General features: G+C 35.5%; 1 protein-coding gene across 1 annotated transcript; it reads right to left on the bottom strand.

Annotated features, from left to right (window-relative positions):
- Positions 1 to 14462: 14462 nt before the first annotated feature.
- LOC115921774 (50 kDa hatching enzyme-like) lies at positions 14463 to 21419 on the bottom strand. Its single transcript, XM_030979943.1, has 9 exons — positions 20998 to 21419; positions 20110 to 20224; positions 19211 to 19395; positions 18552 to 18756; positions 18056 to 18217; positions 17530 to 17757; positions 16833 to 16960; positions 16196 to 16334; positions 14463 to 15539 (listed from the first exon to the last, which is right to left on the bottom strand). The coding sequence occupies exons 1-9, from the start codon at positions 21319 to 21321 to the stop codon at positions 15238 to 15240; spliced, it is 1788 nt and encodes a 595-aa protein (XP_030835803.1). The 5' UTR covers positions 21322 to 21419; the 3' UTR covers positions 14463 to 15237.
- Positions 21420 to 24975: the final 3556 nt, after the last annotated feature.

Raw genomic sequence — 24975 nt, 5'->3', positions numbered from 1 at the left:
GCGCGCGTTTTCTGACCTGAAATTGACCGGACGGATATTGACCTTAATCGTGATAAATATGAATGAGAAATGCCTTTCCGTTATGAAGATATGATCATGAGTAAAAAGTACCAAAAAAAACACAAAATGGCGCCTGGATGACGTCATGAAAACTTGATGACCTTGAAAATGTTACTCTAACGTCTCATGACAATGACCTATGACTGTGCCAAAATTGAACGAAATTGACTAAACTGATCTTGAGTTATCCTGTTAACAAAAAAGTGTGAAAATAAATAAAAATAAATAATAATAATAATAATAATAATAAAGAAAGAAAATTCTGACGAAAACAATAGGTGATCTGTCGTTGACAGACCACCTAATAATAAAGGCAATTTTAACAAAATTATAAGGTGGTCTGTATAGATACAGCCCACCTGATAAATAAATAATAAAGGCAATTCTAACGAAATTATAAGGTGGTCTGTACGTTATACAGCCCACCTGATAAAGAAATAAAGGCAATTTTAACGAAAACATAAGGTGGTCTGTATTATATACAGCCCACCTGATAAATAAAGGCAATTCTAACGAAATTATAAGGTGGTCTGTACGTCATACAGCCCACCTGATAATAAATACGATAACTTGATTAAGAATGTTATAAAGACTATGTTTGGCTTCCGTTTTGGAGCTTTGAAAAACAAAACAAAACAAAACAAAACAAAACAGACAAAAACGTATGTTTCTGCTACATTGATGCGGATGACTGCAAAATGTTTGGTAGGCATTTAAACTTTATTTTAAAACCAACTAGAAGGAGACAGATTTCAAGGAATATACGATTTGACACAGAAGCACCCATTTTATCTTTTCATTGATTATATTTCTTAATTACTAAATTTCAAATCGTTTCAATCTCACACCTCTTCAGAAAATAAAACTGAATAAAGCGATATTAGTGATGGTGGCAGAAATCAATGACCTGTGTTGCGAACAAGGTCGAGAAAACCTGGTATTTTTCTATAATTCAATACTGAGCACGGCGCTTTTTTTACAGCCGCCGACTTATATGCTTTACTCCAAGAAAACAAATATGCGGGCGTCGCGTTACACAAATAGAGCTAACACGCTGTGAAGCTGCTGAGCGGGCGGTGCGCGCGATTTTCAACTCGGCTTCAGAATTGTGTTGTATATCTCTTCGTGTCACCGCCTGGTCATAACGCGCGCAGCGGGTTTCTTGTATACAGAACTCGCTGAACGAATGGGCGAAAAAGATTGCATTGATCGGAAACAAAAAGGGAAAGTGTACACCCTGTTTGACTGTTTGAATAAATGAAAATAACTCGTCGATAAACTTGAACAAAACAAAAAAAATGGGTCGTCAAATAAGTGAACATTATGATTGTGAGATTCGAGTATGGGTGCACTTTTGAGGGTGCACTGACTGCATAAAAATCGGTGTTTTTTTTTCTTTAAAGAATTCAAGCGATTAAGGCGCTTTTACCCATCTATAGTGGTGCTTAATTATTCACTAAAAGCTACATGTGGTAATAAGAATGGCAATATTTTTTCACACGCCCCTCTTATGTTTTGCTAGAAATGTCAGAGATTTGAGAAATAAAATGGAGGACAAATCATTTTGGTATAGGATTAAACTAGATAATGTACAGTGCGTCCCAGAAAAAACGAAACCGAGAATTATCGATGTTTTATCATAACTTAGTCACATTTATAATTAGTAAATGACACATATTTGGAAAGCTAAGATCCTCCTCTTTCATTTGATGCATCTCATATAATGCATATTTCAAGCATGAGTGATTCAAATCAATTTGAAAAGAGGAAACCAAAAAGTCATTTGGCGGACGGTACCTGAATTTCAAAGAGAAAATCCCATTTCTAGAAATTTGAGTTTCTGCCCTTTTATATGACACCTCAATCAGGAAAAATGAGCAAGGAATGACAAAGTTCTGGTTGTTTAAAGTAGTACTTGCATTTCCATAATTTTATCAAACGAATTCGTTTTCACTCGCTGTCTGCCGTAGCAACAAGCAGAATTGAAAACAAACTTAACTCTTTGAAATTCAGATACCGTCCGCCAAATGCCTTTTTGGTTTCCTCTCTTCAAATTGATTTGAATCACTCATGCGTGAAATATGCATTATACGAGATGCATTAAATAAAAGAGGAGGAACCAAGCTTTCCAAATTATGTGTCATTTACTAATTATAAATGTGATTAGGTTATGATAAAACATCGATAATTCTCGATTTCGTTTTTTATGGGACGCACTGTATAGTGAGAACCAGCTAACACACATCGTGCCCATGAGGTTTGTTAAAATGTCATGAGAAAGTTCAAACGTGTTTAGAACAATAATTTACCAAGAAGGTTCTGTGTTTCACGGGAGGGAGAGGACGGTATCTTTTATCATTCAAATACATTTTAAAGTCATCGCCCTATAAGACTTGTATATAAAATATTCACTAACACTATATCTTTATCCTCCCTTTGTTAATATCGACTTCTTTGCAATGATACTTAATTAAAGGTAATACAAAGTTTTGGGAAATTTTGAAAATTGGGTGGATAGTGAATCTTTACAATTTTGTTATACTTGGATGCCCCTGTGGATGTATTATAAGCACTAAAAAAATTAGCCCCTAAAACACTTCTGTTTTCGAGAAAAATTGAATATAAAAATTTACCGGTGCTCCCGGTAAATTTTGATAAATTTCAAATAGCGCTTATGGCCGTACAATGGTAGCTGCGACGTTGAAAATCTCAGAATATGTAGTTGTGATACATAATTTCCAAACGGGAATAGCTAATCGGTCGATTTTAGTCAAGAAACATTGTTTCATAGCTAAATTAATATCTTGACCTTGAGAGGGAGCTATACATCATGAAGAGTTCATTATTAATAATATATAACTTTAGACTCGATTTCAACCGCGACAACGATCACTGAATATTGAAGGATCGCATATGCTTCATATATGTTCATTTGAACCAAATTCATGACCCCATACCAAAACTTTGTATTACCTTTAATGTAACCTGTAAAGGGAAAACATGATAGACAATGTTTTTTAGCAATAACGTCGATGTATAACTTATCGAAATATTATTAAATGTGAATAACTTTTATTGAGTGAAGAAATGACCTAAAATACTTAGGTAGAGGATCGACAGAATAATGCCTATATTCATTATTTTGTGCGACTGTGAAAGTAAGCAAATTTAATAGACAGGGAAAGAAGAAAGAATCTCGTTACAAATCCTTGTAGAGTCTAATAATATATAATTATAGAGAGAGGAAAAAAAGAAAGAGAGAGGTATATATATATATTATTTGTGTGAGCATGTGTGATATAGATATAAAATAAAAAGAAAGGGGCAAACAGATTTTTTAAAACAAAATTTAAAAAAGGAGAAGATAGAAAGCGGGTGTGAGAAAGCAAAATGGTTTAAATCCTTTTACAAATCCATTTCCTTTGGTTACCAATATATTTACTTATTTCCTAATGATCAGAACGCTGTCATTTCTGGTACTTATTATTATACCCACATGCCACATATCTATAATCTGACTAGGAAGCCCCTAAAGTGCAATGCCGTTGCCAAGATGTCACGATTATCCTAAGAACGTCTAACTAACACCAAGCTGAAATCATTAAGAGCACATTTCATTCATTGACAGCGGCGGTGCTCGGGCGCGTGCTCACAAATCGTATGGCGAAAAAATTAACAATTTTAAAGAGAAGGAAAGAAAAACGAAAGGGAGTGTAAAGAAAAAGAAAAAATAAATAATCAGACAACTTCTCCATGCACCCCCCCCCCCCCTCCCCCATCAATGGCCTTGTTAATTCTAATAGCATTCACCTAGCATGGCTAATAAGACCACGGCGTGGTAAAAGCTGTGTATATGCCCCTCTTTATCAATGTTTGGCAATTGGCTAACTCTTAACGCCATTTCTAGTTCTGTAAAATAAACAAAGAAAGAAAAGAGAGCACAACAAGAAGGAAATAGTTTTAAGATACAGCTTGATTTTCAAAGAAATTTTCCAGGTTTTTCAACAACACCTAACACTGATATTTCCACCATGATATTTAAATATCTAAACATTTCTACTCTTGACGGCGAACTGTCAGGTCAAAAGTTTTCAATACAAATTAATGAGTTTGTGGGATTATCAATACATCATTCAATTCTATAAAGATTTTTAACAATCATAATAGGATGTACATCAACAGATTGCTTTACAACTACCATGCATCATTGCAAGATACGATATAAAAATATTAAATTAAAGGTTTCATTAGTGGTTCAAGAAGATGGCGGAGGAGGGGGGTGTATTATGATGGGCGCACCCAGTCTTCCAAGAAATTCTCAATTTGAAACTCGTAAATCACCATCTGCATCCGTGTGCATTTCAAAATGTTGCACCATTACATTATTCATAGAACTGGGGGATCCAATAAATAGCCCTTCAGGCATTTGATTGAGATCCTCTCAGCTCCTTACAATCACGGACGACGATTGCTAACATGGTTAACAAAATAGTTAACAACATGATAAATGGGTAGCATGTAAAATAAAAGGGGAGTAAACGGAGGGAGAAGAAAGAGAGGGGTCGAAGATGGGAATGGAGAGAGATGCAAAAGACAGAGATGAATGTATGGATAGAGAGAGGGGAGAGTAGGGGGAGACAGTGAGGGATGAGGGGGAAGAGAGAGAAAGAGAGAGAGGGAGAGAGAGTAGGGGAAGATAATACGGGAGGAGGGGAGAGAGAGGGGGAGAGAGAGAGAGAGAGAGAGAGAGAGCAAGGGGAGACAATGAGGGAGGAGGGGAGAGAGAGAGTAGGAGAAGAGAATGAGGAAGGATGAGAAGGGAGTAATAGAGAGAGAGAGAGAGAGAGAGGGGGGGACAGAGAGAGAGAGAGAGAGAGAGAGAGAAAGATGGAGGTATAGAGAAAGAGAGATGGGAGAGGGGAGGAATAATGGAGGAGGGGAAGAGAGAGAGAGAGCGAGAGAGACAAAGATGGAGGTATAGAGGGAGAGAGGGGAGAGGAATGAGGGAGGAGGGTAAGAGAGATAGAGAAAGAGACAAAGATATAGGTATAGAGAAAGAGAGAGGGGGTAGGGGAAGAGAATGAGGGAGGGGGGGAAAGAGAGAGAGAGAGAGAGAGAGAGAGAGCGAGAGAGAGAGAGAGATAAAGAAAAAGAAAAAGAAGAAAAGTGAGAGAAGGAGGAGGTAGAGAAAGGAGAGGTCAAAGAAGCTATTCGAAAGATATTGAAATGGGATGAGTCAACTTCTACTTCCTCTATTTTGTATCGGCCCTGCAACATCCCAAGGCTCTTTCTTGAACGCATGCATCCGAGTAGAGTCACACTCATCATAATTGCTCTGACAGGACATTGAATTTAATAAAGTACATACATGTAATTAGCACATTATACACAAATCCTGATCTCCAAATTCTTCTCACTCGTTTAACATGGAAACAGTGGGATTGCGCTTGCAAAAATATTATCACTCTCTCTTCCTGTTATTCACTCCTTCTCTTTCCCTCCCCCCTCTTTCTCTCTCTCTCTCTCTCTCTCTCTCACACTCTCTCACCTTCTCTACCATTAATACTGTCTAGTTATTTCTTTCATTTTTCGATTGTGAGAGGACTCATGCATAAATACAATACAACGTTGATTATTACGCAGCACGATCGGACAACAAAGTCTAATTAGTCATCGGCTCTCTTTTATGCACAGGTCCTTTTCAGTGATCCCTGTTTCAATTCTCCTCTCTTCTTTTTCGTCGATTTACAAATGATAATCCTATAATTTCACCTCAGTAAGGAGGGAGGGAGTGGGGGGGGGTGTCATCGTACAACTCGTACATTTCGCTCGCTGATTGGTCAACTGGTTGGACTTATTATATAAAATCGCTTAAAATTCACAATATTCTTGTCTCGAGACTCATATCTCATGAAAATGGGGAGGACATGATATTTGGGAAAGAAGTGGTGCACATCTATACGATCTCGTACCTCCATTGCGTCAACTTAAGTGTTGATATAGTGTTAATGAAAATAAGAAGCGCAGTTTATATGGCACATCTCTAAGAAAAATATGACTATGCAAGATATGGCACCTACTACAGCAGAATCAACCACCTTTTGCATCCAGTCATCACCACCATCATCTTCTTCATCATCATCGTTCTCGTCGTCGTCATCGCCTGCGTCGTCGAGACTCCATCCTCCGGTAAACGACGTTATGTCATCATGTGTGTACTTACAGACAATAGAACGACGCGCACCAGTCGTTGAGGCAAGACGAAAACGACGACGTCTGGCGGCGAACGCAAGAGAGCGCAAACGCATGAACGGACTAAATGCAGCCTTCCACGCGCTACGCTGTAAAGTGACAAATTTTAACGGAGACAGTTCGCTTTCAAAACATGACACTTTGCTGATGGCAGTTAACTATATTTCTGCATTGAGATGTATGTTGGAGGAAACGGACTCGGAGAGTAGCGAAAGTATGAGATGTGAATCACCTGTTTGGACTGCCAAGTGATACAGACCTGACGTGCTCAAAGAAAACAGTAAGACTATTTTGCTCATTATAATGGGGGAATTTATGTTCATGGCAAAGAGAAACACAAATAAGAAAACAACAAATAAACACAACAAAAAATAGAAAAACGGAAATGCTATTCATTATTGTTATATTCACACACAAAAAACAAAGACTATTCATTTAGTATGATAGCAGTGTAACAGATGGATCATTAATGTACTTCAGAATAACTGAAAGCATTCTGCTCATTATAGATGATCATGATTCCAATTGTTATTCAGAAGAGATTGTATAGTTTATCTTGAAAAAAATGACAATTTGAAGAGTACAAAATCTAAAAGTGACATACAAAAAAGTACATAAGGATATGGTAAATATTCGTCATTGAGAATGACTTTTCTTGCGATATTGATAGTTCAACAGTACAAATTTAACTTTCTATTGTAGTTTTTTTTGGGGGGGCGGCTTCGTGATTTCTGTTAAAAGATTACAAACGAGATTAAAAACTTCAGACAAAATGTTACTATCAAATTATTAAAAAAAAATATTTAGAAAGTAGTTTTATCTAAGAAGAGCATGATTTTGCACAAGAAAAGAAAAATATTTTTTCTACGTTTCTTATTCATTCTTTTCTTCTCATTTCTTTTCTTTCTACAGGAAACATTGAGTAGAACCTGGATGAGCCTGTGCATAGATGAATGTCTCCCTAGATGGTTACGGCCCTGGCTGGCTGCATTGCTTCGGTGGAGCTGGTGGACACATTGCTTCCTTCTGTTGCGGGGAAATTTAACTTTAGCGTTTCCAACGTGCTGAACTAGAGGAGAGGGACTCACGATGATGATGATCCACAAGCAAGAAGGGTGAATGAAGACATTGATCTACATTTGCCACACTCAACCCAGGTGATGTTAATGGGTATCTGGCAGGAATTGATTCCTTGAAATGCTGGAGTGCTGTAATGGCAGCTAGGCTAAAGCCGGGGTAATAATAAATGCGTCTCGGAATAGAATTTTTATATAGACGGCGCAATAGAAATGCCTATTATTATTATTATTATGAATAAGAGTATTCAAACTTACGATAATATTAATCTTTAAGAAGAACGGATGCTCTAGCTGGCACGTTTCGTAATACCAGGCTTCCCATGGTAAAACCGAAGCTAGATTTCTCTACCAGACTACAGCCATGCCTTATGCGGACTCTAAACTTTCATCACAGAAACGGTTAAATGAACCAGTGTGATAGATTGGAATGCCAAGCAATTACAAAAAGAATATTTTAAATGTGTTTTGTGATGCAAACAGGATAATTTCAACAAAAAATAATCGAGCTATAGCAAACACGACATTGTGTGAACGGGTACTTGTAATAATGTGATAATGACATTGTAGTTTATGTTGAATCCAATCGTTATGCAAATGGGATAATTGGCTTTGAATGCTCCCTTTTTTTTTTACTCGCTCAGCAGTCATCCTTTTCTAAGCATTAGCTCGACCAAGTTAGACTTGATAAAAATGAATTCTGTTAACTATAGTATTCATCAATAATTTGACATTGGGTTATTTATTGCAAAATTCTGTTATCGCATTTTAATTAATTCATATGCTCCGAAATGCAACGAGGTTACTGGGGCACATCTAGAGCGTATCAATTCTGTTTTTATATACAATTAACAAATGCAAGTGTTCTCCACAGAAATTGTATACGTACGTGAGAATTTATGAATCATTGTATTAACCACGTTTTACAAAAGTAACGCGTTTTAGCTGATCTGTTTGATTCTATCTTCATACGTTTCTCTTTAATCGAATGGATGTTTACAGCGTGTTTTCAGAAACAAGAAAGTGCTTTGTTACTTTATAATGAATAATCTTTTTCTAACGGAAATATGTTCTTTTTTTCTTCTTCGACGTTCAAGTTTTGGAAAAAATAATTTGCTTCCAGAAAAAAAAAATGAATATGAAATTGTATTTTATAAGCCGTATGGATGACAACTAAACTATTAATCAACCAATTGTAAAATTACAATTTCCAAACGAACATACGGTGATCTTTCTGATAAACTGCAGAGGTGTTATACTGTAAATGATTTTTTCTTTTCTTCCAGTACTAGTCTTAATTATGTGAATGCAATCATTAGACAAAAAATATTGTATACGCAATATGCAGAAGGAAAGAACATGACAGTTCGAATGTTTTGTGCAATATTTATAAACCATTTGTATAATGTATGTAGTAATTACACATAACGGGGACGGAATTGTAATAATTCAAAATTATTATTGATTGATTATCAAATACTTTAATAATTGTTTGAGAATTCCTAAATATACCTGAAGAAAAACATATTTCAAAATGATTTCTTAACTCGAACACACTGCTAAAGGGACTTGGTAACATTATTCAGATGAGAAAAAATGGTGCTCAGGTAGTGACTTCAATGCTAGATGTACAACTAAAGATAATATGAAAGATTGAGTGAAAACAAATGGGGAAAATGATCTCTGATCGATTCCTTAACTCTCCCAACTATATTATTAACAATTTAATTACATTTTAGGCGAATATAAATCGTCACAAAGCAATGAAATGGCTCTTTAAACCATTCCAGACATTTAAGTGTTGAAAGAATTTTTAAAGCCTGTTTACTGTCTTATTTCCTTGGGAAAATTCAAAAATGGTTGGAAGAATCTACTGTTAGAGGGTGTTGCACGGTAGAAGGAATATAATAAGTAACATTTAATACAAAATTTACGCAGAACAATGCTACCGAGTCACTTTAAAATGTTTTTTTGTACAGTTATCAGTAGTCATGGTAATTGACAAAAGTTTCACAAAATCATTATTACTCAGCTAGAAAGAAAAATATATTGTCCGAATAATGGCCAGGTCATCATGGTGACATGGTCTCTTGGTTTCTACGCTTTAACAAAAAGACTGTTCTGACAGTGACCATTTTGTTTTCTTTCTCGTTTTACCATGTTCTTTCCATTGAAGCCTTGTTAAAAGAGTCCTGGAAAATTTCATCCGATATTGTTAGCGTATTGTTTCTATACCCACCAAAACTTAAGTTTACTCTGGTTCAGACGTCATTCCTCATGAATAGCGTGAAGAAAAAAATCTTTACCGTTTTTTATCTGTCTTTGTTGAGACCCTTGTGATTCAGCATCTTGACACAACTAAACATTCGTTTTACACAGTCTTGTGCAATAATACATCTTTCATTGTAATTAGTCTTCCTACTCCTTCATGAAGTATATGTTCTAAATGTATTCGAATATTTACTGAAACCCGTTGATTTATAAGGCTTATTGCGACTGAGTTTTTGATGGTCAATTGTGGATAATGATTTGTATGCATTTGCTCTATTTTCTTTTTGTGCAATATGAGGTCTTGCATGTTACACCAAACTTATCAATGTATCGTGATTACAATATTTGTAAATAAAGTCTACAATAAATATTTGTTAAAAAATTATCGCAATCGAGATTTTCATTCTTGTCCTTTTCACGTCATCTTGGAAGTTCGCGAATTCCTACAAAAAGTTACATTTTCCCCGAATATTCCCATTTACTAGAGTTACTGCATGTGATAAAACCTGTTATCGTCTTCACAATCATGTCTTCTCAATCATAGATATGGCTTCCCAGAATGCTAACGAACTTCTTTTTTCTTTTTTTTTCTTTGCCTCATCAGAGGATTTATTGATTATATATACATGGTTACATTCAAAGATACAATACTACAAATCAAATTTACATAATCACAAATACATTATTATTGTCATAACAAAGAATTGAAATTAAGTTTTGCTTTGCAAAGCAATTGAATCTTAATTAACATACAAATTATACTGATAGTTTTGATTCCCTTTCTTTTTTCTTTTTCTTTTTTTTTTTTTCTTTTTTTTTTTCTTAAATAACACCCAACAGTTTTTTGGTAAAAGCTTTCTGTTCATCTTTAAGTTTGATTTACTTTCCATTCTTTTTATAATTTCTCTATGGAGATTTTGTTTAGAAGCAACTTTTCTCTTGTCTATCCCAGTTATATTTCGTTTAACAATCAATTTATAAATGGTCCAAAATGCTATTGTAAAGAATAATATACAATGACTTTCACAATCTATTTTGAGTAGGTGTTGGATATTGAGCGTCAGTATCCTTACTAACGAACTTCTTGATTCATATGTTATGTATCTCTTTGGATGAAATCCATCGCTCACGTATTTTGATGTTCCTTTATCAGGCAAAGTAAGGAAGCATGGCGTTGATTGGACTGTTCGATGATAAATATTATGATAGGGAAGCTAAAGGGAGAGAGGAAGCGAAATTGCAAATGGTGAGATGGAGAGGGAAAGAGAGGGATGAAAGAGAAAGAGGGGGGACAGCGACAGAAGAGAGAGAGAGAGAGAGAGAGAGAGAGAGAGAGAGAGAGAGAGAGAGAGAGAGAAAGAGTCAACGACAGCCAGACAGGCAGATTATTAGTGAGACATGATCCTAAAAAAGGGAAAGAAAACTACACTCTCCTTCCCAAGTTTTGATACAACGAAGTCTGTGGGAAAATATGTATTAAATGAAGCATTAGGCATCATGATTTATTCACCGTGTTGACTGAACATCTTATCCACATTCGACGGCCATCCAGAGGCTTTCGCGTGAGAATTTTCACCTCCGAGCATGATCTTGCATCCCTGGAAACAATGGATTGGATGGGGGAATGGGTGCTCGATGAACGGTGAGCATATCTCAAGGTCATCACTAATGCTCATTGATCTAGATAATCGTCATTATTGAGCATTCAGCTTAGGGAAGGGTTGCTCATTCAGAAATCTTTCACACCATGATCATCAGAGAAGCAGACACGATTTCTGATGAGGAAATTGCAACCTGTTCTCAAGTGTTTATCATCTACTTTTATTCCTCTCTCCATCTCTCTCTCTCTCTCTCTCTCTTTCTCTCTCTCTCTCTCCTTTTCTCTCTCTCTCTCTCTCTCTCTCTCTCTTTCTCTCTCTCTCTCTCTCTCTCTCTTTTTATCATTGTCTCTGGCTATCATTTTGTTTTTCTAATCCTTGAAAAGTGTTGGCTAATTCCTGCTCTTAATTCTTAAACATACCTCTTCGTTTTACTGAATTCTCAAGCATACATCGTCTATCCTCATCCCATACCATGTCTATCTGCCCCCGCCAATCTGTCCATCTCTCCCTCCTAGATGTCTTGCTCCTCCTCCACCCCCCCCCCCCCCCTCATTCTCACTATTTTCGTCGTTGTCGCATACTATTCTCTTTTATAAAGATTATATAGAGTGATAGCTTTCGGCATAACATCGATATCATCCATCAGTTTAGTCCATCTATGATAGCTATAACAATACAATTCTCATTATATTGTACCCGTTACCCCCACATCCTCTTCACGTCGTAATACACGAGCGTGGTTTACTCGAAAACACGTGTTTCCCCCATCCACCCGTCATGATATTAACATTAAAAACAAATTAGAGCAAAACCAGACAAACCGTGAATTTCAGAGGAAAGCCTCGGCGAGGTTCATACATACACAATTACAAAGGACTAAGTGGGCAGCTAACCAGGCGCGCGCTTTCTAACAATGCGAGCTGCATACGTCTAATATTGGATATAACAAAATACACTACGGGTGGTGCTACGTGGGGCGGTCGTGACTTGAAAGGCATGCGAATAAACAGGTCTTGTGGCACGGAGACGACACAGACCGGGGAAGTGTGAGTGAAGGGTGTGCGTGCGGTTGTTGATAACCTATAAACCTACACAGACACAGGAAATGAGCCTGTCAATGGCCGTGTGTTAACGTGCCAGGGTGCTATACAGCTAAACGCGGCCTCTGATTGGCTGTAAAGTGTGTGATCACGTGATCAGCGTAATGCTGTGTACCTGTGTACGCATATCAGTGCGCAAGTGCGGCGAGTCAACGGTGCGATGTTTTAAACGTTCTGTCAGCCTTCGAAAGAAGGTTGTACCATTACCAGCGAATGTATCCAAGATTGAAATGTGTTTATCTGCATACATTTCCCAGAATTATGCGAGCGACGATGATCTGAAATAATATCGAAAATGAAGGGGTATTTCTGAGAAAGCCTAAAATCCGCGAGGGTGAAAAGTTAGAATTGATGATGATGGTGATGGGAGTAGGAGTAATAGAATTATATTATCGTATATGAAATCTTCTTGAAATTATGAAGAGATTAAAGACTTAGTAGAATGAGCCCCTTGAAGAGAGTAAAGACCTTGTAGAATGAGACTTCTTGAAACACTCGATAACTAGGATAGATACACCCCGTAATACCTGTCACATCAACGGGACCAACAACCGACCGATCAAACAATTACATTACCCCCATAATATGGCCAATAATCTGTCGGCGTTGGATCGGTGAGGGGTCGGTGTGGTGGTGGAACTGAGGTTAATGAAAAGACAAACGTGTCCCAAGCATGCACTGTAAACACTTTAGCGTTTGTTTACTAACATGTATTTGTCCCCAAAAGCCAGCCTAATCATACACTAGCGCATACATTGTGTAGGTGTTAATATTCAAACACTTCAAACGCAGGAAATTAAGCACTCATTGTTAAAACAATCAGTTTATCTGTTTGTTATTGCAAACATTTTTGTCTCTTACTGTCAGATATTGAATGGTTTATCCGTTGTGAAATTAGTCAAGATAATTAAGCGTTTGCAGACACGCTGCTGCTTACAGTTCACAAGCACTATTGTCAGTGGTTGGATCGTTTGAACACAAAGCACACACAGCAAACTAAAAAAACGCAAGTTTTCTGGAAAACAAGATTTTGGAAAGAAGTTGAAAAGAATATAAAAAAATATTCTGTTTAGCTCTAATTTCGGACCATGTCATCTATTGTTTGGTACTTAATTTAATAAAAAGAAGGAAAACGATGTCGATATTATGCACTTTTTACTATTTACAAAAGCTATGTTGGAAAGAATTTAAAAGAAAAAAAACAAAACAGAGGCTTCTTCATATTTTGTTTTACCTCTTGGATTATCGTTTACAGATAAAAGAAAATATTTCATGTACAAAACTATGTATATCCCTCCAGAAATGGAGGCAAATGCTGAAAATGAAGATGTATATATCATTATGAGGAAAGAGAAGACCAGAAAATATTATTTTACAAACAAACAAAAACAAAAAAGAATAAAACAAAAAGAAGCACATACAAAATGGGTCAACCGTTGTAAAAATTTAGAGTGTGTCTGAGATTTGTTTTTGTTCGTGATCACCTACAAAATGTGATAACCTTTTTTATCCTTTCTCATTTAATAGTGGTTTTCCGAAATTGTTTACCGCCCCTTTTATACGAGGAAAAAAAACACTGATCGGCCTCTAACAGAATCGTCTATTTCGATTGCAGGTGCCGTTTTGATTATATTTCGTGAACATTTCAAGCATGAAATGTAACAGTAGGACAATTAATGTTGGTCTTACTTTATTTACTTAGTGCACACGTACACTCTTCATTTCAATTGCAGGCCTCCGTGTGTACTCATGTTATGAAAGAATATCTGTGTTTCTACTCGACACGATAACAAGAGTTCAAACTATTTGGCAACTTCATATTATACACGTATATATATATATATATCTCTCTCTCTCTCTCTCTCTCTCTTTCTCTCTTCTTCTCTCTCTCTCTCTCTCTTCCTTGCTCTTTTTTGTGGTAATCTCTCCTTGTTCCCTTCATAAAGTTACATACCAACGAGAAGTACATGTAACTGCACTTTTCATCCCATAGTACAACGGAGGAATTCCATGGCGCAATTAAAAATGACACGCTTTCTCAACCATGTTCAATAATAGAAATGAAATGTAGAGAAAATAAACACATGTATCCGAGACAATCGTGACTTCAATTGAATAATTAGTTTTATTTAAGAAGTAATACAGAAGCACACTTGTAATAAATATATTAGATACATAAATTAGTACCCAAATTAAGATTTAAACATATAAATAAATAAAAAGTAATACAATTCGAGTACAAAAACGCAAGTAAAATGCAACTGATGATGACAGCGATGAGGTGAACAAATACGACGTGGGGTGAAATTAATTCGTAGAGAGGCTATGTGTAAACATAGTTGAAGACATTTAAGAGCAATAAGCACTAAGAACGATTTACGTAATAAATACACACATTCGTTTAAAAAAAGGATCTATGCAAATATTTTCTTAAAAGATATAGGCTCAACTGCCATTTCATTTAGTCAGTTTGAGTGCTATGAAACAAGGAACCACTATTTTAACTGAAGTTTCTTTATTCTTGTATATATTTATAATTTGTAAAACTGAATTGTATGAGTCTCCGGACTTTTTATTCAGTATGTTTTTATTTACAATAAACCAGAATTGAAATGAATTGTTATGAATTACAATTTTCTGGGCTGACATTATAGTAAACTTTGCTTCGGCTGTAATAATTAGAGATATTGCATTCATCGTATGTTGCTTATATTTATGTAATTACATTGGCACATAGAGGTCTTATACAAAATAGTAAGTAAGCAATGAAAATTACCCATATTTAAACTTTCCATCTTAACACTTTGAGTTACTATTCTACGCTGGGGTCATTACCGCTCGTTGATAAAGGGAAAGTCTTTGAAAAAAAATGTCATTTCATTCCGATGAATTCGAGCAACTCTCGATTTCTACGCTCAGATTCAGACTGCGACACTGTGGAATGAGCGTATCAATGACGTTACGATATGACAAACCATTGGGGAAGTTAACAAACTGCTTAGTGGAGTCTCTCATCCTGTAGTAACGACCATCTCGGTAAAAATGCAGGTAAACATTGTCGACGCGCACCACTGCTTCAACTCCATCGCGGAGGGCGTAAGGTGTATTCCTGAAAAAAGTGGATATGCGAGTCCTCCTCTGGAGCCGATTAGTGCTGCTAAATTTGTAGACAAACCCACCTGAAAATGGAGAGGAAAACAAAAGGATTTCATTAATTTTCGAATCATTTCGTTTATCTAAATTGATATTCAAGCTTCTGGGAATATGGATGATGGTATTGTCATAAAGACACTTGACCAATAAAATGCTTTCCCGATGCAGGTTGGTGTGAAAATATAAATCAATCAATACTTGTGAGATATTGATTTTGAAATAGTTGATGACTTGTTAAGAGACTTCGGTTACTAATGCATCCTGAGGTTAATAATGAACTACAATTCGTTATGAAATCTCTTGACTATTCACAAAATAGTGCTAAATCACGGATAAATCACAGGTGTTAAACAAATTATTAAATCAAGATTTCAGTTCCATTTCTGCTGTCAGTCTACAATCTACAATAATAATTGAAGATAATAAAATGAAATACACAAAGGGGGATTCTCTGTTATGTATTTCATACATACAAAGACGAAAGTCTAAAATCCATTCTCGCATGAGACCATTTAGTATTACTATCATTATTATTTAAATGTCAAATCAGGAGATTGTTTTATTTTTTTAATGAAATAAATGGATACTTGTTTTCATCATACGGGACAGATTGCGCGGTATTTAAACGTCTAATGTTTTATTTTAAATAAATCATAACTTATACAATTAAAAAAAAATGTACCTTTGAAGAAAAAAGTTGGACCAGTGTCACTAGATTTATATGCTGCATCGATGTCGCATGGTAAACCAACCCATCTCCTGTTGATTGGTATCCTTGAGAATCTGCGTTGGGTTGAGGTCTGGTAGTAGTAATAACATTCCTGTAATAACAAAAGAAAGAGGGATTAGTGATTAAAAAGAGTGACGGTGACACAACAGTTTTTCACACACTATATTGTAATATGTTACAGTTAGAATGATTGTAATAGTTATTCAATGATTAATGGTTATTATCAGAATAGAGAAAATATTTATAAACCATAACGTTTTTTATTCAACAATTTAGCAATAAATAGCCCCCCCCCCCCAAATTAAGCTGTTTTTAAAATATGTACTTAGTTTCGAGAACCGGAAGCTTTGACCATTGATCAAAAATCTATTAATAATTCTCGGCCGATTATATGTAGACAGAAATGTCCCGGGGTCTTCGGTTAACGAGGTAATAAAACTAAAGGTAATACAGTTTTCGCGCACCATTTGAAATTATAGAGTAAATAACTGTTAGATGAAGAGGATGTGAAGGGTAACGAAATATGAAATCGACAACTATAGGTACTACCAGTTTCACATCGATTATAAAGATCGAATAAAATACTTACGCTGAAGAAATATGAAAAGATCCCATTTTGGAAACTGGCATCCACGTTCTCTGGCAGATCAAATCCAAATCTGTTACGAACGACCCCCCACGAAGGTGATGCCTGGTCTAGACGCCAGTAGTAACGCCCTGTGTGATGAAAATATTAAATATACATATTAAATATACATATATAAATTGATAAAGTAAATAAATTTCTAGATTAATTAAGCTCTTTCTATATTGGATGAACTGTAAAGGGGATCGTAGACAGAAAATAGAGCAGAGCTTCGATAAAAGAAGTATATATTCCAATGCTGCTGTTCCAATCAGAATAATAAAGGGGTTAAGGAAGAAATATCCTGTCAAACTAGCAATACAAGCATTTACTATACTACCATATTTGGTAATAATTATATTCATAGACAGAAAAGATGTTTAAAAACATATAGTTTTTAAACTTGCTTGCCAAAGGAAGGATTATAATTATCATCAAATTCTAGCTTAGCATTTATTTTATCGTCCAAAATTGGAGCGATCAAATCCTAAGTGGGTTATTAATGTAGAAGTTAAGATGCAATCCATTCTATATGCAGCGAAGAGACACAGTGGTATTCGCTATATAGAAAAGTCAAAACAATACATCGCTCATGTAAATAATGAAAAGGAATTTAGAGAACAGAAGTTTGGGATAAGCTGCTTTTGAACATAAGACTTACCGGCCAATGCGTATATTCTACCACTATAATCTTTGATGACTGCATCGAAGGATCCCGTGCAGGCCTGGCGGGGTGGGGTAGGGGACGTAGGAGGTCTTATTGTGGTAGTCTGTGTGGTGGTAGGTTGTGTAGTTGTACGGCGTGTGGTGGTACGGCGTGGGGTTGTACGGCGTGTGGTAGTACGGGTGATTGTGGGTCGCCTTGTTGTTGTGGTTGTGCCAGTGTTTCCTAAGGAAGAGGAAGATACATAAACATTAGATCTTATTTATGCTTCACTATTTTACATTTAGGTCCAGGGGCGAAACGACTGCTCCTTTTAAAACAAAAACCCACCCCCCCTATTTACAAAAGCTTAATAAATCATCGTGAAAATATTTATTATTTAAAATGAGACCTATCGGGTATGTAAGTGTTGAGCGGTATATAGGTAGGTTGATTAAAATCTTCATTTTTAATAATAAGATAAAGACTCGTCATTTTAAAAGTTAAAACATACATCTCTATTGATTACTGTCATATGACTTACTTCCATAAAGCGACGTGATACCAGCAATGTCATCACGATCAAGATTGAAGTTGGGATTATAACCCCGATAATAGGGGTACATAAGAGCTGACTGTACATCCGAGTGGTAGAGACCAAGACTGTGACCGAACTCATGAGCTGCTACCTGAAACAAGTTCGTACCTGATGGACAGAAAAATGATGTGATTATCATAACAGAAAATGTCGGTGAGCATTCAGTGGTAAGAAAAAAAATGACAATCACAAACACTAGCATCCTGAAGATGTACCATGGATTTTAGTATTTTAACTTTTTTTGATCGTTCGTTACTATGTTTATATATTATTCTTCCTTTCATTTAGCATAATATATATGTCTCCTTTGGGCCAACTTTTCAAACATATTGAGCAGTTTTAATGAAAGAATATCACAACCTTGCAATCCAAATATTATTTTTAATTAATCTATATTTAAAAATAGGGGGAATAAATCGTAGACAATCTTGTGAATTCTTACCAAAGTTAGTCCCGATTGTCCAACTCTCGGAGTCGTCGAAATGAGCGTCACCGTTACGAGGTAAGAAGGCGTGGGCGAGGACGCCGCCTTGACCATCGAAAGAGATGCCGTCACCGTGTTCATAGCTCCCGAACTTGATACGGATATCCACAGATGAACTATCGACGACCTCACGAAAGGTTAAACCGGATACATCGACCCAAACCTGTAATGATGATGATTAAAACATTGGTACATAAAAACCAATCATAAACATGTTTAAATCGAAATTCAGAATTAATTTAACAATTTTTTTGATGGCATCATTAAACGTATCAACAAAAATAACATGATTACGAGAAACGTTTCAATTATCCTGCACAACAAGAATTGTCTAACTGCATGTTTGTATTATAAATCTCCATTATTTTCAATTTCACAAACATAATAATTCCTACAATAGCATGACGCGTTTGCTAAACAAAATGGAATTGTTACAAACTTTTAAGAGAGTTACAAGATACTTGCAAAATAGTGCAGCCTTTATAAGAAGACCCTTAGAAATGCTCATGTAGATGCCTAACTCACAATAACATGGAATAGCAATTCTGAAATATGAAAAAGAAAAAAAAAGAAATACGAAAAAAAAAGGCTCAAGCATGATAAAATGATAGGCCTACCTGAAAGGCTCTCCTTAGTTCGTTCTTGATCGCGTTTTGATTGAGATCATTGGTGAGTGTACCGAAGCTATACGTCACGGCTACGTTACGTGGCCACGCGATGCCGCCTGTGACGTAGGGTAGGATATCGGGAACACCACACCGAGGGGTATCGAGGAGTGCTGCTGTTTCAGCATCCAATATACCTGTCATATGAATAGGGATGAATAAAATGTGAGCACATGAATAAGAGTGACGTAACAATAGTGCTAGTATAAGAGTAATGATAATACTAGCAATATTAATGAGAATAGTAATGACAGCAAGGACTATGACCTACTCAGAACAATCATGTTGGAAAAGATAAAAATAAAAGATGCGAGCGTGAATTGGGGTTATCATAACGACGGTAATAATATGAGAACGGTTTCAATAATGATGGGGTTGATGATAATGATCATAATGATGTTGTCAATAATATTAGAATACATATTTAGTTTTAACATATTTAATCATGTCAAGTGCAAGGCTACTATACAAGTTTACTAATCTTAATTCGAAACACTAAACAAAAACGTTGTATTAGTGAGTTTTTGTATAGTACATGCCAAACGGAGGCCGACACTGGCGCTATATACTAGGCATGCACAAAAAGCTGTAAACTAGGCAGAAAACTATTGCTAGAAAAAGTTTAGGATAGCCGATGAAATGATTCTGGGTGGAGTCAAGAAATGTCCCCTCAACACCTCACGATAGATCCTGGTATACCTACTCTAGATTCTGGTACCTACTCTGAGGACAAGGATAATTTTATGTAATGTTTTCAAATTGGACGACTCACAGAAAAAAATCGAAACTACACGTTGTAACACACTGATGCTTCAAACTGCAAATTTGATCAAATCAAATCAGCGACTCACCTGTTTGGTTAAGACCGCCATTTCGTTGATATTCCAAGATGGCGGATGTGTAGTTGATGTTTGCCTCGCCAAAAGTTGAACCGAGGGGGACGTAACCAAACTGCTCAAGATTGGCCTAAAATAAGGGGTCAAGTAACAATAGAATAATTATGAATGAAGTGAACGATGAGGAATGAAAGTAACATGAATATCACACACTATATTGCTTACTAAAATTAAAATTCTGCTCATAACATAACGTTTTTCTGAAAAGTGGTATTTCAGATTTATGCCTTAAATGAATTAAATTGTACCGTCGAAATGAAATAATGTAGGCGGTAGCACATGCCCTGAACACAATCCAGTATTAGACATGGGAATATGAATTAGTGAAGCTGGATCAAACTCAAAACCGCATTGATAAGATCGCAGTTACGATAGGACCCTAACGTAACGAAACTGAGTGAACACGAATTATTAACCTAATTGTTTCGACTATTGTATTTCAATATATAATCATGAAGATTATGATTTCCCTGGATCAATTTTGACTTTGCAATTAAACGATATTCATAAAAAAGACACAAGCATATGCTCAAAACTTTAGCAGGTTTAATACAATTTTGTTTGCGTGACCTAGCATAGGCAGGATAGGTCAGACCAGGCATGAAGGGTGAGGAAACTGGTCACAGCTGTTTAAAAGCTGGCTGAAAATATGGCAGAGCAAGGCTATTGAGTGAGGGAGGTTGTATCATCACGTTTCTTTCTCCCTCTCTATTTCTTCATCTTAACATGTTTAATCTCTCTCTCTCTCTCTCTCTCTCTCTCCCTTCTACCTCTCGAAAGTACACCCATTTAAACAGCAGAATCATTACCAAGAAATTAAATGTCGTAATAATAGAATCTTACCTTCAATATTACGACTTTTGACTCGTCAATGTCCTCGTCGACGACTATGCCCGAAATCACATGTTCAGATGTTGGTGTTGTTTGCAGTATCGTCATATCTTCAACCGATTCATCGCCATCGTCATCATCAGAACCGTCTTCGGAGACAGTAGTCAAGATCTCTGATCTCGGAGTGGTCGAGCCGAAATCATCTCCAACTTCGCTGACCAAAGCCGTGATGTCAGTTAACTGTGTCGGCTCAAACGTGACCGAAATCGGGGTATTTAGTACAGTGGTTAGTCGTGTCAAGAAAACTACTGCTAATATCAAGCAAAACTGCGCCATTCTCAGTCTAAAAAGCGAACGATGAGTTTAGTTGAAATGAAAACAACCTTCTAACTTGTATGAGCTTGTTTACAGCTTGATGATAAGAAGTGATAATGATTTTCAGAAAAATCACTGGCTATTTATGCGATTTTGATTCCCAGTAAAAGAGGGTTTCTAGTTAACCGCGCCCTAACGAACGCTGTTCTGATTGGCCTGTTCCGTACGCGTACCTGGTAAGCTCCTTTTTGGTTGGACGACTATTGTACGGACAATAGTAAACTATTGACCAACGGCGATATAGGATGTCAATCTTCTCCCGGAACTCTGCGGATGATGTTTCTTGTTGCCTAGCTACGTAGTTCCGGGTTTGAATTGGGTTATCCTGACAAAGAAATTGAAATCTATGGAATTTTTAGGACGGATCCAATAGGGAGAGAGTCTAGCAAGTTAAATCACAGACATTTCTTTCTTTTTTCTCAAAATTCTTTATTGATTCCAGGCATTGCATAAATCATACATAAACAAATTAAATGATTAATGATCTGCCATGAACAAGTTATTTCATCTAGTCCAATGTGAACTTCCTTCCATCCAATCTCTTTAGAAAATGCAATATGTTACCACGCTGTTCCCATAAATCCTTTACCATATCACTTTCACAAAATATGTGCTTATATGTTTCTTCATTTTTCCACATAGAGGGGCACTTATCACATGATATCAAATGAAACCTGTAAAGTGGTGATTAACATAAACAATATTATACAGCAGTTTGAATTGAAATTCTTTTAGTCTTTTATCCAATGTGTAAATTCTGGGATGAAGCTGATACCTTTCTATTTCCTTTACCGACATATAATATAATGATTGCAAATCATGAAAACTAACAGGTGTGTCAATCGTATTTTGTATACAGGCTCTCATAAATCTTTCGAACAAATTAAATCAAATTGAAACGATTTCTTTGAAAACTTAAACTCTATTGTTAGACCATAATGTGATAATTTGTTCTTTGTGAGATCCATTTTCTATTTCTCAGATATGACTAGTATTTTATTTAATCAATAATATTTCCTCTTCAGTTAATCCCATACATCTGATATAAGCATCTGGCTTCAGTTTTCTCCTTCATCTATAATATGGTACAATATGTATGTATGTTTAAGGAAAAGATATTCATTAAGAAATGTCACTCACCTCTTTATGAATATACCTATTATCAAAAAAAAAAAAATCATTTGCTTTCTTAGTTGTATCTTTTTTAATAAACACATTCATATCACGCCAGATAATTTAAGGGCAAGTCCACTCCAAAAATAACTTATTTTCAATAGAAGCAAAAAATTCAAACAAACCAATCAAAACAAGCTTGAGCAAAATCGGATAACTAATAAAAAAAGTCATGAATTTTTGATGACATGAACAATATTGAAAATCACAAGATAAATTGGCAACTCACTCATGAGTCTGTGACGTCATTGCCTCACCAACCCCTAATTTTGTCTTTATATTGATAACATAAATTTCCCTTTTTCCCCCTAAGAACCTTATTTCTTCCCACCAGCATCCAAGTTAGATTGATCGTAATATGTTTTTGTGTGGATGTACTAATATAGACAAATGTACGGGAAAAAGTTATAGAAATATATGAAAAATGTGAATGTAAACTATAAAAACAATTCTTCAAAGTTCATAAAAGATTTTGTGAAATGTCACACGCGCAATATGATACAAATCATATAATAATAATTTGTGTAGTGATTTCCATTGTTCCATGGTTTACATACTTTTTCAAAAATTCGTAACTTTCTTATTAGTTATCCTATTTTGCCCAAACTTATTTGATTGGTTTGTCTAATTTTTCTGCTTCTATTGTTAGTAAGTTACTTTTGGACTGGACTTGCCCTTTAACATTTCCTGGCAGTTTTTAAAAAAATATAGATTTGAATATTTTTTCCATTTCGCTTTCTGGTCTCCAGTTTACAAGTCTTTAATTAACATCACCCCTTGTATTTTGACGACAAGTCTAAAAATAGATGCTGCTTAGTAAGTCTAAACTTGAGCATTTTTATAGATATAGGGCACACCTTCATATTTTATTCCTACCTCGTCATAGAAAATTGAAACAAATCTCATCAATTTCTTTGAAGGCCCATTCAGGCACAGTAATTTAAGAGCTAACTTACATAACTCACTTTTGAGTATACATATGTTTTCAATAGATTTTTTTTATTTCCACCATTTTTAACAATTTCTTTACTTTGCTTGAATTTGTTTTTATAATTCATTTCCTCAATATTATGGGGATCTAGAAGCACAAATAAATTTAAGTTTGATCGATTAGACTACAATCAATACAAAACCTATTTATATTTATCTGTAAAGCGCTTTGAGAGGGCCTCCGGTCCTGAAAAGCGCTATATAAGAACGAGCTATTATTATTATTACTATAACAGATTAATCGCTGTGGTCAGTGAAACAAGAAAATAATCAAATAAATACTTTGAGTTATTAAAACAATAAACACTAAACAAATATATATCTAGGTAAAGTTTTTTAATGGGCTGATCGTATTTTAGTTCGTAGTATATAGCGATAGAGAGTGAAGGGGCCATTACGAAAGAATTACTCATTTTGCAAAGATTATCGTTATAGAGGCCACATGTCTAAAAGTTTGTCTACTAAATTGTAAGAGTGGTAGATCCTTAAACTATAGTTTCTCATTGAAATATAATGGGTGGGACAAATCCGGGTTAAGGTCATTATTATGATAATCCTTATCCAACATCATTAACAGCTATATCCTGTTTGGCTAATTTAGTAGGCTACTATATCGACTTCATAGGTTGACGACTGGTATTGATATTGGTGGACAATCGCACTCTCTAGCAACCTTTTCGTATGTTGTTTATAGAGAGAGGGCGATTAACAACAGGTCCAAGATATAAATAATTTTTAAATAATAAGAAATTTCAGTTGATTGTCCCGTGTTTCACATTCCATTATCAGTACAACTGAGAGAACAAAATGAAGAAAGTTTGTGTAATTTCAAAATTAATATATATATGTAAAATCGGTTTTCCTTGCCTGCTGCAGACGTAAAGACGAACCGATATCGTAGCCATAACAAACCAATCCTACTTTAAAGGGACTTGGTAACATTGTTTAGATGAGAGAAAATGGTGCTAAGGTAGTGACTTCAATGCTAGATGTAAGATAGTCTGAAAGTTTGAGAGAACATAGACCATTATTAATGGAAACAATTGAGAAAAACTAATTTGATATATTCCTTAATTCTCTCAACTATATTATTACAATTCTTCCTTAATTCTCTCAACTATATTATTACAATTTAATCACATTTTAGGTGAATGCAAATCGTCACGAAGCAATGATGTACTAGTACAGCCATTTAAGTGTTGACAATAAAGCCTGTCTTATGTTTTATTTTCAATGGAAAAATTCAAAAGTGGTTGGGAAAATTTACTGTTCAATTAAAAGAGGATGTTGCACTGTGACGCCTTAAAACAAAAATTAATTATCTTTGCGGTTTGAATTTTGTTTTGCATGTTAGAGGGTAAGTACATTAAAAGGAATATAATAAGTCACATTTCTTCCTAAAATAATTATTTTTTCATCAACCTTCAACAATGTTACCGAGACACTTTAATG

This window comes from Strongylocentrotus purpuratus, unplaced genomic scaffold (genome assembly GCF_000002235.5).
Source record: "Strongylocentrotus purpuratus isolate Spur 01 unplaced genomic scaffold, Spur_5.0 spur5_scaffold_10, whole genome shotgun sequence".
Taxonomy (NCBI): Eukaryota; Metazoa; Echinodermata; class Echinoidea; order Camarodonta; family Strongylocentrotidae; genus Strongylocentrotus; species Strongylocentrotus purpuratus.
The sequence above is the reverse complement of the archived record's forward strand: the minus strand, read 5'-3'. Positions and strand labels throughout refer to the sequence as shown.